This window comes from Nansenia antarctica (assembly GCF_963989245.1).
Source record: "Nansenia antarctica genome assembly, chromosome: 18".
NCBI classification, from domain to species: Eukaryota; Metazoa; Chordata; class Actinopteri; order Argentiniformes; family Microstomatidae; genus Nansenia; species Nansenia antarctica.
The window spans coordinates 13006454-13019634 of record NC_137691.1 but is presented as its reverse complement, the minus strand read 5'-3'; the positions used below and the strand labels follow the sequence as shown (position 1 = coordinate 13019634).

Sequence of the window (13181 nt, the reverse complement as noted above, 5' to 3'; positions counted from 1 at the left end):
TGGGGGGGGGGGGGAGGGGGGTGACGAGGAGCTCTCCTCTCCTGACCTTTGTAAACTAAACAAGTTCTCGTTTTATCCAAGACTCACGCATGCACACGACACACACACTCACGCACGCACACACCCGCACACGCACACGCACGCACACGCACACACCCGCACACGCACGCACACGCACACGCACACGCACACTCACGCCCACGCACGCACACACTCCCATGTATATATGCATACTGTACATACAAAGAGACATACACAGACACGATTCACAAACACAGACACATACACAGACACAGACACACAGAGACACAAACACAGACATAAACAGACAGACACACACTGACGGGACACAGACACACACAATCCACTCGTCCTCCCTCTCTCTTATTCCCGCACGGCCTCCGTCAGGCAGCGGTCCGCGCCGTCGCTAGCCTCCACCACCTTGGGCTTGTTGCGGCCGCCCCCCTTCCTCGCCCCCCCCTCCACCCAGGAGTTATGGATCACCGTCCCCCCGCTGGGCGCCGGGTCCACCTGCAGCAGGGACACCACCCGCTTCTTCACCCGGGTCTTGAGGGCGCGCCGGAGCTTCTGCCGCGTGAAGGCGTACAGCAGCGGGTGGAAGATGGTGGTGCCGTACGCCATGGCCAGGAACCAGAGGCGGACCTTCACCAGCATGTCGCTGGGGCCCAGGCACAGGATCAGCACGTTGACGGCGGACAGCGGCGCCCAGCAGCCCAGGAAGGAGGAGATGATGATCAGGGACATCTTGAAGACGCGCCGCTGCCGCTCCCGCCGGTCCCGGTGCCGCCGCACGGCGCGCCGCAGCGCGATGATGGCCGACACGGACGCCTGGACGCCCGGGGCGGGCAGCGGGGAGATGGCTCCGGCCACGGGCCCGGGCGCCGCCGCGGCACCCCCCACCACCGCCGGGACCGCCGTGGCGCCGGCGGGGGTCTGCGCGGGGGTGGCCGGGGTGGTGGCGACCGGGGTGGTGGTGGCGGTGGTGGTGGCGGTGGTGGTGACTCCCCCCCCGCCGCCCGTGGTGGTGGTGGCCCCGCTGTCCGAGGTCATCTGGGGCACGGAGGAGACGGGGGGAGGGGAGGTGGGGGTGGGCGTGGGCGAGGGGATGAGGGGAGGGTGGGTGAGGTGCTGGTTCTGGCTAGAGGAGCCTCCCCCCCCCACTCCTCCTCCTCCTCCACCTCCTCCTCCGCCCCCCGGCCCCTCCACCAGGCTGAGGGCCTTCCTCCTGCGCCTCCTTCGGCGGCCACGGCAGCCCGTGGAGGAGTCCTTGTTGGAGCGCGGGCCGCCCCTCTTCATGTGCGAGCCGATGCGGATGTTCAGGGCCTGCAGGATGCGCGAGTAGGTGAAGAGCATCACCACCACGGCGATGAAGAAACACGGCACCTGCAGGAGGAGGTGGTAATACATGGCCATGCCCGTGTGGTACCCCTGGCCCCCCACGCACAGCAGCGTCCGGTTCTGCCACACGGGGGGGAGCGGGCGGGAGGAGGAGGAGGAGGAGGAGGAGGAAGGGGAGGAGGTGGAGGAGAGGGAGGAGGAGGAGGAGGAGGAGGAGGAGGTGGAGGTCAGTCCGGTAGGGGGGACCGAGTCCCCGGCGTCCACGCTCTCCCCGTCCGCCTCCCAACCCCCCCCGACATCCTCGTCCTCCACCGCCGCCGCCCGCGAGGAGAAGAAGTCCCCCTCCATGAAGGGCAGGAAGAAGACGGCCAGGGAGACGGCCCAGACGGCGGCCAGCAGCAGGGCGGCGCGCCGGGGGGTCAGCAGCCGCGTGGCCGGCCGCACGGAGATGTCGTAGCGGTCCAGGCTGATGACCAGCACGTTGACGGCGGTGGCCACGCTGGTGAAGGTGACGCACGCCTCGTGGAAGCAGCACAGCGTGGCCAGGCTCCCGTCCGCGCCCCCCGTGCCGTCCGCCGCCGGGAGGAGGATCACGGCCACGGTCAGCGGCAGGCACAGCACGCACACCAGGATGTCCAGCACGTGCAGGTTGACCGTGACCATGTTGCTGACCGAGTCGACCAGGTTGGACTGGGCGCAGTAGAGGACGAGGACCGTCAGGTTGCTGCTGAAGCCCAGGACGAGCTCCAGCAACAGCACGGTGGTCAGGGACACCATGAAGCCCAGGGGATAGGCCGTCGTGCCGCTGCCGCCGTCGTAGCCCGCCCCCTCCGCCCCCGCCACGCCCACCCCCCCTCCCTCCAGCAGGCCGGCCCCCTGGCCGTCGCTGGTCTCCAGGAGGAGGTTGCGATAGCCTTCGGTCTCCATGGACACCGCGGCGCTCGCTCACGCATAGCAACTGCGGCGTGAGCCACACCAGCCCATGCTACGCTACGTTCCCCTCTCCCGTTGTCTCCTGTGATGTAGGATGATTGACAGGTCTGCTACTCTCTCTGAGGTTCTGGTAGAGAAAGAGGGAGGAAGAGAGAAGGAGAGAGAGGGAGGGAGAGGGAGAGAGAGAGAGAGAGAGGGGGGGGGGGGGGGGGGGGGAGAGGGAGAGAAAGAAAGCGTAGATCAGTTTAGCTGGTCTCACAGGCATTCAAGAATAGCTCATCCTAGCCGCAGACAACAAAGACATGACAAACTTGTTACATTTCGCAAAAGGTTTTCTTGACAGTTATGTAAAGCTGTATGTTTATGTATGTATTATGTATGGATGTACTGTATGTGTGTGCGTGTGTGTGTGTGGGCGTGGGCGTGTGCGTGCGTGTGCTGGTGAGGGTGAGCAGATGGCAGTGCCACAAACAGCCCCCAGGTTTTAACAAGCCCTCGGGGAGTTCGTTATTGCCCTGCAGAACTACTTCCTGCAGCCTCCCTCCTGTATCGCTCTGTACCGTGTTCCTACAGCGGTTTACAGCGGACCTCCATGTACTGATGTCTCCGCTCCTACTGGGAGAGATGGTGAGTGGGCGGGCGGCTCACTCTTACACAACATACATCCTCCATTAAATAGGTCAGATAAGAAGCATATATTATAGGCTCATTGCAGAGGCTGAGAATACACATAAAGTACTCGATAGGATCGCATTCTGTGACATTTGGAAACACATTGTTGATGTTGTTGTTGCTCTTACATCAAGTGAAAAAGGTACTTCAAACTGTATACATAGCTAGATATGCGCATAGCTAAGTTAAGTGCGATGTCCCACTTTTTGCAAGGCGAAGCACGTCGAGTGGGGAAAACATGGCTCTTTGTTTCAGCAGATTATATACAACGCCAGACAGATCGGCGCTGCAGTTCAGTCACTGTTGCTCCATGTTCTCCAGTGCATGTGCTCCATGCTCCACCAGACTTCAGCAAGGAACGATATTTTGGGTATATTGGGATATTTTCGACGGTAATGTCGTGAATAAGAACATTTGGATATCGCCCAAACCCTAGAAGAACGTTTACAAAGACGTTGCATACAGTACAAATCATCCCCACCCCCTCTTCCTCTACCCACCCCGATCCTCCCCCGCTACAACAGGGTTTTTTGGAAGATCATTAAACACTTAACGAAAAATCATTACAACACCTTATAAACCCCCTCTGTTAAACCCTCTCTGCTTTTCCCCGCTTAACTTCACAATCCATGTATCCGGTGAACCCTCTGTAAACCAGAGGAGCCGAGTGAGCTGTGGCTGAGTGGGCTGTGGCGGTTCACGTGTGTGTTGCGGGGGCTAGACCGTGCGGCGAATGTCGACACGGACCGAGGCTCGACTGAGTGTGGCGGGAGTTAATAGTTTTCAGAGGGACGAGGTAATGAAGATGAATGGGTCAACGATTCACAGACCGTGGCTTTATAAACAAGGCGAGCGAAGGAGGAACGTGTCCCCCCCACCCCCCCCCCCCCATCCCTCCATCCCTCCATCTCTCCCCCTCCTCCTCCTCCTCCTCCTCCTCCTCCTCTGTCTCTGCAGAGACCTCCCTCCATCTTCTAGGCGCCCCACATCTCCTCTCTCCGGTTTGATCCTCTCAGATGTAGTTAATAATGTGCTAGCACTCTGGCGTGCGTTCGCGATCACAGCCCCACTGCCAGTCTCTCTCTCTCTCTCTGCTAGGGCAAGGAGGAGCCTTGGTATCCCAAAACGACATAATTAGACCGCATACATTAAGGGATAATGAGTAAGAGCTTCCTCGCTACCCGGCAAAGCAACATGCAAATGATGTGTCGGGGCCGTGCCACGAGAGCTGTTCCTACGTGACGCCTCCGCCGCCGACGTTTGTGTTTGTTGTCGAGTCTTCTTGTCACGTTATTTTTGCCCCTCGCTTGCTGTACGCCTCTGATAACATAACTCCCTCTCTCCCCTTTCCTTTAGCCCTCTCCCTCCCTTAATCCTCCAGTTCTTCCACTCCTCCATCCCTCTCTCCCTCTTCTTTCTCTCTCTCTCTCTCTCCATCCCCCTCTCCTCCTCTCTCTCTCCTCCCTTCGTCTCGGCTGTTGACCTGACCTGCAGGGGGAACAGAGACACTCAACCCTGTGAAACCCTGTTCCCTCTCAAATTCCACTAATAGGATCCGTGGGGTGTGTGATGTCTCTGGGACCGCGATGTGAGGCATCATCGATCTGACAACGTAACAGGCCCGAGGCGGCGGAGAACACACACACCAAACACTCTCCCCTAGCCGTCCCTAACACACACACCAAACACTCTCCCCTAGCCCCCCCTGTGCTGCGTTACGGTGCTGTGTTGAAACGCCCTGTCACACAGTGTTCTCTAGGGGGGGGGTTGAATTCTTTAAGACTCATAACTCATTTGTACATTTTCAAGGTTGCCTGCAGCTTGCACAACTTGATAAACGTGTGGCAAGCGATGTGATATACAGTATGTAATATGGGAAAACATTTAGAAACAAAATCCTGGACTATTCTCATGGCCCACGCTGGTTGTAGTGTGTATTTTCGTAGACACACACTCATAGACTATTCTCATGCCACACACACACACACACACACACACACACACACACACACACACACACACACGCACACACGCACGCACTCAAGCACACACACACACACACACAGATGGTTGTAGTATATATTTTCATAGATACACACTCATAGACTATTCTTATGCCACACACACACACACACACACACACGCGCACACACACACACACACACACACACACACACACACACACACACAGCTGTAGTATATCTTTTCATAGACACACACTCATCGACTATATTCTCATGCTACACACATACATACACACCCAGACACGCGGCTGTAGTATATCTCTCCCTAATGAAGGTGTAGTGTGTAGAGAGGACCTCTTCATCTCTGCAGACCTCCGTGTGAGAGGATCATAATGAGATATTGATTGGCTGGTAGAGGGACAATAAAACACACAGCGGGCCTTATCACACCGTGTCGCACAAGTGAGAGATGAGTAAGAGGACAAAACAACATTCACTAAGAACAGTTTGAGCCCTAAAAAACACATTAGTACTATTGTAGACTCACCTCTACTTTAGTGCTTTAGTGATACTACTTAGCCATGAACAAACGGCAGACTGGGATAGAGTCGAGCGGGGGGGGGTGTCATCTTTAGTGGGAATCAGAACATGCAGCTAGATGCGTGACCGGGTACTATAAAGTCCACATTTTAGGAACGTCAATACACAGCAATTACAATGAAATTGTTGTTCTAGTATGTGCCTTTTAGTGTGTGAACGGTTTTCATGAAAAAACGAACACTACAATGGTGGAATGTGGAATATTTAATATGTCTGGTAAATCCTATCTTTATATATATATATACGGATATGTATATTTAAAAAAAAGACACATTTAGATTCACATATGGTATGGTATACACAACAGTACAAACACTGAGTGTAAAGAAGAAAAGTCAAGGACAGAAGCCATGGACATGGGTCGCGGGTGAAAGGGCAGATGTATAAAATGGCTGCCTCGCGACACTGCATCCCATTCCTCCACCCAATGTGTACTTGTGTGCCCTCCTCAACACGCATCTGGATGGGACTGGACTGACCCAAGAGCCCATGCTTACACCAATCCTACGCTGTTCAATCCGTTCTTGGAAAGTACAGTATATCCACATGGAGAAGAAAACGGGACGACGACAACATAGACTGTGGATAAGATATGGATGCCAGGAAGGCAAGCGGCCAATCATGTTTAATGAAAATGGTGCTGCCGTGGACACGAGAGATCAATCCCCTAAAGATTGTTCTCACAGAAAATGGATTCAGAAACACACTTGTCAATAGCCTACTCCCTTGATTAAACAGGGGCTCCTTGCAGAAGCAGCTATGCTCTGCAGAGTGACACACACACGCACACATGCACACACGCACACACACACACACAAACTCACACACGCACACACACACACACACACACACACACACACAGACATACACACACACACACACACGCACACACACACACAAACTCACACACACAGACACACACACACAGACATACACACACAGACACACACACACACACAGACATACACACACAAAGTATTGAGCTGCTTTCCCTGACAGCTCACTGAAAGCGGATCAGGTTGTCGTGTTCGTCAGATCAGTTTCTTGTGCTATGCTGACGATGCATTTACAGTATGACGTAACAATAAGGCTGTTAAGGCTGTTGGCGGGATTGGAGGATAACATACACACTTTCCCATTTCCCCAATGGGAAAGGGTGTCCAAACCTTTAACTGGTACTGTACATTGGTGAACACTGAACAGGCAGTCAAAACCTAGAAATGGAATCAGTGGTGCTCTGCATAGGCTGTATAAGGTCTCCAAAGAGATGATGATCTCATGCTGTAAATGAAACATTTAAGAAATGAAAAATGTAAATAAATGTCAACGTTCAACTCGCTAGTCAAGCCAAAATACTGCAATGCAATGGATTCGGTGAGTTATCCCCACTACTACCTAGTTAGCGCAGCGTAGTGGGCTGGATAGAGTCACCGAATCCATTGCATTGCAATGTTTTGGCTCGACTAGCGAGTGTGTCATTGATTTTCAACAACGTTGACATTTATTGACATTTTTCCAAATAAAAGCCTGACCATTTGGTCAGTTGCCAACTTGTTCCCCCTTTCACCAGCTGCTGTCACAATTGTCGCGTGTGGAGATGAAACAGTGGAAGTGGCAATTGTGTGACCCTGTATGACGCTGTAATGACGCTGTATGACGCTGTATTTCAGCACTTTCCTGAAAGAGAAGGCCATCATCTCCTCCTTCGCTCTCTTAATGAAGACCTGCCATTACAGTAATAACTAAGGGATGATTGCGAGTGCTGATTCAGTGAGTAGGATGGGACGCAAACGGCAGAGGTAATCAACACTGTTTATCAGCAGATTGAAAGCATCAGCCGCAAAATCACAAGATGATCCTCATAGACAGACAGACAGACAGACAGACAGACACACACACACACACACACACACACAAACACACACACACACACACACACACACACACACACACAGTAGAGTAGGACAGTGTGTGGTTTGAGGGAAGAGCACCAAATCCTTCTAGAAAGACATTCCTTTTATAGAAGATGAGCAGCTGTGTCCATAACCTCAGGAGGGGACAGCTATGTTCTCCTCTTTGTGACAAGGAGAGAAAAGAGGAGGGAGAAAAGGAGGGAGGAGCGAAAACAAGAGTCTGACAAAGAGCCAGGACCGGAGTGAGACGGTGGCAACACGACGACCAGGCCAGGAAGAGAGAGAGCGCTTCAATAAAAGAACGGCTCGTCAGAATGATTGCAGCTGTTATTACGGAGCTAGCGATGATACAAGCGCTATCGCTAGCTTGTTGCCAAGCTGTTCAACTTCTAATTACCGTTGCCATGGTGGACCGCGGTTAACTAGCACCCTGGTGGTCTCACGGCTAGTCTAATGTCGGAATATCAATCCTCTGGACGAGTCAGCACGAGCCGAAGGAAGCGTGATGTTGTTAGTCAGACCTGGTAAACAAGCAGGGAGGGAGGCCTGAGGGGAGGCTGTGTCTCTCTCTGTCCCTCTACCTCCACCTCCACCTCCACCTCCTCCTCCTCCTCCTCCTCCTCCACCTCCACCTCCACCTCCTCCTCCACCTCCACCTCCACCTTCTCCTCCACCTCCACCTCCACCTCCACCTTCTCCTCCTCCTCCTCCACCTCCACCTCCACCTCCACCATGGTGTGAGTGAGGCTGTGTGTGTGTGAGTGTGTGTGTGTGTGCGTGTGTGTGTACGTGTATGTGTGTGTGTGTGTGTGTTTAGGTGTGTGTGCATGTGTGTGTGTGTAGGTGCGTGTGAGAGAGTGTGGGTGTGTGTGTGTCTCAGTCAGTCCTCAGGCACCACTGTAGAACCCGGGTCGTTCTGGTAGGCAGGCAGCCGGAAGCAAGGTGACACTCCACAGACACGAAGCCCACCAGGCTGTGATTGACAGCCCAGACAGGGATGGAGGGGATGGATGGGGGGAAGGAGATGGAAGGACGACCAGTCCTCCCCCAGTCTATTTAAGAATAAACAAAAGGGGAGAAAAAAGGGAGGAACCAACTGTCTGAGGTCATCAACGTTTGATGACAGATCCAGCACACCTCCCAAGCACGGGGGAAAAAACTACACCGACTTCGCTACCAGGCACCATCCAACCAACTGATATTTGCCAAACACGACAGGACCCCCAACCAGCTCAGTGGCCTTGCGGTTAGAGTGTCCGCCCCTGAGATCGGGAGGTCGTGAGTTTGATCCCCGGCTGAGTCATACCAAAGACTATAAAAACAGTACCCGATGCCTCCCTGCTTGGCACTCAGCATTAAGGGTTGGATTGGGGGGGGGGTAAGACCCTGCGACATACCAGCGTCATGTCCAGAGGGTAGACTTGTACATCAAGCCATCTCACGCTATGGAAACAGGAGATAGGCTCCTGCTCCTATGGGCCATTAGGCTCCAGAACCATCGCTTCTCAAGGCTTACAAAGGGATCTGATAAGATTCCAATGAACTCAGCCGAACTCCGTCTGGACTGTGACGTGACATGGCCTCTCCAGTTCCTCTGGAGTTTCAGATCGATGAACCACAGGTCTACTGTTCCTCTGTGCCTTCCTGACGAGTTTCAGATCGATGAACCACAAACATGTCATTAGGGGGCGGCGGCTGTGGCTCAGGAGGTAGAGCCGCCGGCTAACGATCGCAAGGTCTGCAGATCGGCGGTTCGATCCCCCTGGCTGGCCACAGGTGTCAAGGTGTCCTTGGGCGAGACACTGAACCCCAAACTGCTCCCAATAAGTGGGCCGGCGCCTCGCATGGTAGCTTGCCGCCATTGGTGTGTGAATGTATGAGTGAATGAGAGGCCATTGTCAAGCGCTTTGGGATAAGGCGCTATATAAGTCAGTCCATTTACCATTTACCGTGGTCGCATTCAGTACCAGACCCTCTGTGTCATCGTCCGTGCTCAGGGCCAACAGCGCTAGCACTTCTGAGACCCGGTGACCCATTGGACTTTGGACTTTATAATGGGAACGAAGAGGATAGAATGTGAATCAAACACAGACTCATGGCCTGGGGTGGTCCAGTGGTCTAGCACCATGGCCTGGGGTGGTCCAGTGGTCTAGCACCATGGCCTGGGGTGGTCCAGTGGTCTAGCACCATGGCCTGGGGTGGTCCAGTGGTCTAGCACCATGGCCTGGGGTGGTCCAGTGGTCTAGCACCATGGCCTGGGGTGGTCCGGTGGTCTAGCACCATGGCCTGGGGTGGTCCAGTGGTCTAGCACCATGGCCTGGGGTGGTCCAGTGGTCTAGCACCATGGCCTGGGGTGGTCCAGTGGTCTAGCACCATGGCCTGGGGTGGTCCAGTGGTCTAGCACCATGGCCTGGGGTGGTACAGTGGTCTAGTACCATGGCCCAGGGTGGTCCAGTGGTCTAGCACCGCGGTCTATAGTGCACACATATTATGCGCATGTCGGCATGGGTTAGAATCCAGCCGATGCCCTGCTGACATGCCCTCTCTCCTCTTCTTCTACTTACTTTCCTGTCTGTCTTCACTGCATCTGTCCAATAAATTGAAAAATATGAGTGGGACTGACCCACTCAGAAAAATAGCTTCAAAAAACAAAAAACACACAGACTCAACCAGCAGCTACAGATAGATACAGGGTAGTACATGAAACAGAATGTTCATTGACCTCAACACCGGTTCTCTATGACAGAGAGGGCCTGTTGTTTTTCTATCCTGACGGTATGTGACATCACATCACCTCACCACAGACAGACAAACACAACTGTTAGAAGCCTGCTCAGCCTCCCCACTGTTACCTGGTGTTACCTGTGGCCCGTTGCCATGGAACGGGTACGAGCTGATTGACAGATAGCCAAGCCTCCATAGTTACCGTGTGTCAGGAGGTAAATGGTAAGAACGAGCGCTGCTGTCAACACACACACACACGCACACACACACACACACACACACACACACACACACCACAGGGGACACATGTATTGGACAAGTACTACACACACACACACACACACACACACACACACACGTATTCAGACCTCTTGAGGTAAATATGTTTCTCGGCGGGGGGCATTTGTGAATTCTGAGAACAGCGAGAGACAAATAAAGTTTTGAGAGAATGAAAGAAAGTGTCTCCGAGAGCCAGGAGAAAAAAACCATGGAAAGCACACAGCTGAACATGTTGTCAAATGATCACCTGCCATGATACACAGTAAAGTGATCTCACACAGAGATTCATCTTTAAGTGCACATGATGGGTGGACACAAATTGAGAGGCCAGCATAATTGAAAGTGAAAATAGAGTGATACAGAATATGGATGAGGATGAGTAGAGAGAGGGAGGGAGGGAGAGATACAAAGAGAGAGAGAGAGAGAGAAAGAGAGAGAGGGAGATGGTGAGAGAGAGAGAGAGAGAGAGAGAGAGAGAGAGAGAGACTGGGAGAGATGGGGGAAGAGAAAGGGTGTGGATCCTGCTGACTCATGGCTGTCTTAGGTGTTTCTATAATGTCCGCAGTGAGACAATCGATCAAAGGCTTAATTTTCCCACTCAATTCATCTGGCAGCGCTAACAGCTAGCAGCCACCAGCTGGGGCCTCAGCGGCAGCCTCCCTGGCAGCCGCCCAAGCCAGGAGGAACAGCCCCCAGAGCTCTGGACCGCTCTGCTCAGCTCCACAGCCAGCCACTGTTCACAACTCTGAGAGCAATATAATAGAGTACGCTCACTTTGTCATGATCTGCCTAGTCTGCTGTATGCAAATCACCACCCACCCAGCCACATGATGTACACATGCGAGTGTGAGTGCGCGAGCGCGCACACACCCACACACACACACACACAAGAACGCACGCATGAATGCATGCATGTGTGCAGTCCATTTACGCACGCACGCACACACACTCACGCATTCACGCACGCACGCATGCCTGCACGCACGCACACCCACACACACACACACACACCCACACACACACACCCACACACACATGCCCTCTGCAGATAGAGCTGAAGATTGATCACCATCGGAGGCGACCGACATCTGTGTGTGTTTAAGAAACTGCTGTATCCTATCCACCTGTGTGTGTGTGTGTGTGTGTGTGTGTGTGCGAAGAGAGGGAGGGAGAGATGGAGAGGAGGCATGGGATGGAGGGAGGGAGTGATGGATGGGTGGGGGGGTGTAGAGGTATAGATGGATGCTGAGTCGGGTAATCGCCGGAGGAGAATGTGTGTGCCATGTACGCTGCCGCTATCCATCTCTCTTTTCTTCGGTATTTTCTGACCGCTCTCGAACCCCACTTCTTTTCTCCTCTCCTGGTTTCCATCCATCACGCTTCTCCACCTCGCTGTTTCCCTTCTCCTTAAAAAGCTCTGACTCTCCTCAAAGATGTTTTTGGGGTCCTAATCTTGTACAGCAACAACAACAACAACAGTGACCGTTGGCTAACTCTCCATTTCACACAACGTGACATTAATTCAAGGTGTATTCATTATTCATAAACCAACACCTTTCTTTATATCAGCTTCGGGATTCCTTCTCCCTCCCTCTCTCTCTGCCTCACTCACACACAGATGGCCCAACACCCACCCACACACACAAACACACCCACACACCCACAGACCTGAAGCACTGAGATCCTGTCCAAAATGACCATTGAATAGAGGGCCGTAACAAGAAGAAGCCTTCTCTGGCACAGTGATCTTCCTTTGATCCTGGTCCTACAGGCTTTCATTCTAACCCAGTCATTCAGAATAAGAAAATAATTAGAATTAGCCATTTAGAAGCTTTTAGCTTTTAATCCAAAGCGATTGACAAGATTACAGATTACAGGGACATTCCCCCTTTAGTAACTGAGGGCTACGTGCCTTACTCAAGGGCACACTAGTGGCGGTTCACACATTCACACACAAGACTGCACACACCCTATGGGTCCCAGGACCGGCGTGGAGAGTTCTGATCTATGATGGACATCAGGACCGACAGCCACAGAGGATCTTGCTCTTCAGGTAACTCCATGGCCCAGATGTGTGTGTGTCATCCTGACCCATCAGACAGGAGCGATGGTCGGTGCGACTCATCGCATCTGTTAGGAAAAACCCTATCACGCGTCCCACTATAGCCAGTCCCGAACACCCGAGGGGGCCTGTCATTTAGCTCTTATAAGTTCCTGCCTATCAATAAGCCCAATCAAAGCCCATAACGCAATTACAGCTCTTTAAAAGAAGAGAGAGAATGGAAATCAAAATGTGAACGCACCGGCGTCTACGGAAACATGTTCGCTAGCCCTAGCACCCTACCGTAGAACGAGAGTGCTTTTGAACAATCCTTTAGGAGGAATATAATTATATTCATTATGATTCTATTATTTCTGTAATTACTCCAGAGGATTTGATAGCGCTTAGCTGGTGCTAAGCAACGGTCGATGGTTTTTCTTGGTGGGAACATTTTGTTTGTCACCAAGAGTTAATGGATTCTGAGTGGCGTCTGGGGTGTACAAGTGGTGTCCGTTTGAAGAAAAAAAACAAATCACTCACGCCAATTACATCATAGCTTAACAGAAATTCACATAGTGTATTTTCTTTATTTGTTTTTCTGAGTGGGGCAGTCCCACTCATATTTTCATTTTTATTGTGACAGAGACAGTAGAGATTTGACAGGAAGGATGGGTGAGAGAGAGAGAAGGGATGACA

General features: G+C 52.8%; 1 protein-coding gene across 1 annotated transcript; it reads right to left on the bottom strand.

The window, feature by feature from the left end:
• Positions 1-384: 384 nt before the first annotated feature.
• Positions 385-2286, bottom strand: LOC308173182 (G-protein coupled receptor 22-like; the record flags this gene model as incomplete). The annotated part of the gene is made up of 1 exon (XM_080548174.1): positions 385-2286. The coding sequence occupies one exon, from the start codon at positions 2284-2286 to the stop codon at positions 385-387; it is 1902 nt and encodes a 633-aa protein (XP_080404300.1).
• Between the last annotated feature and the right edge of the window lie 10895 nt (positions 2287-13181).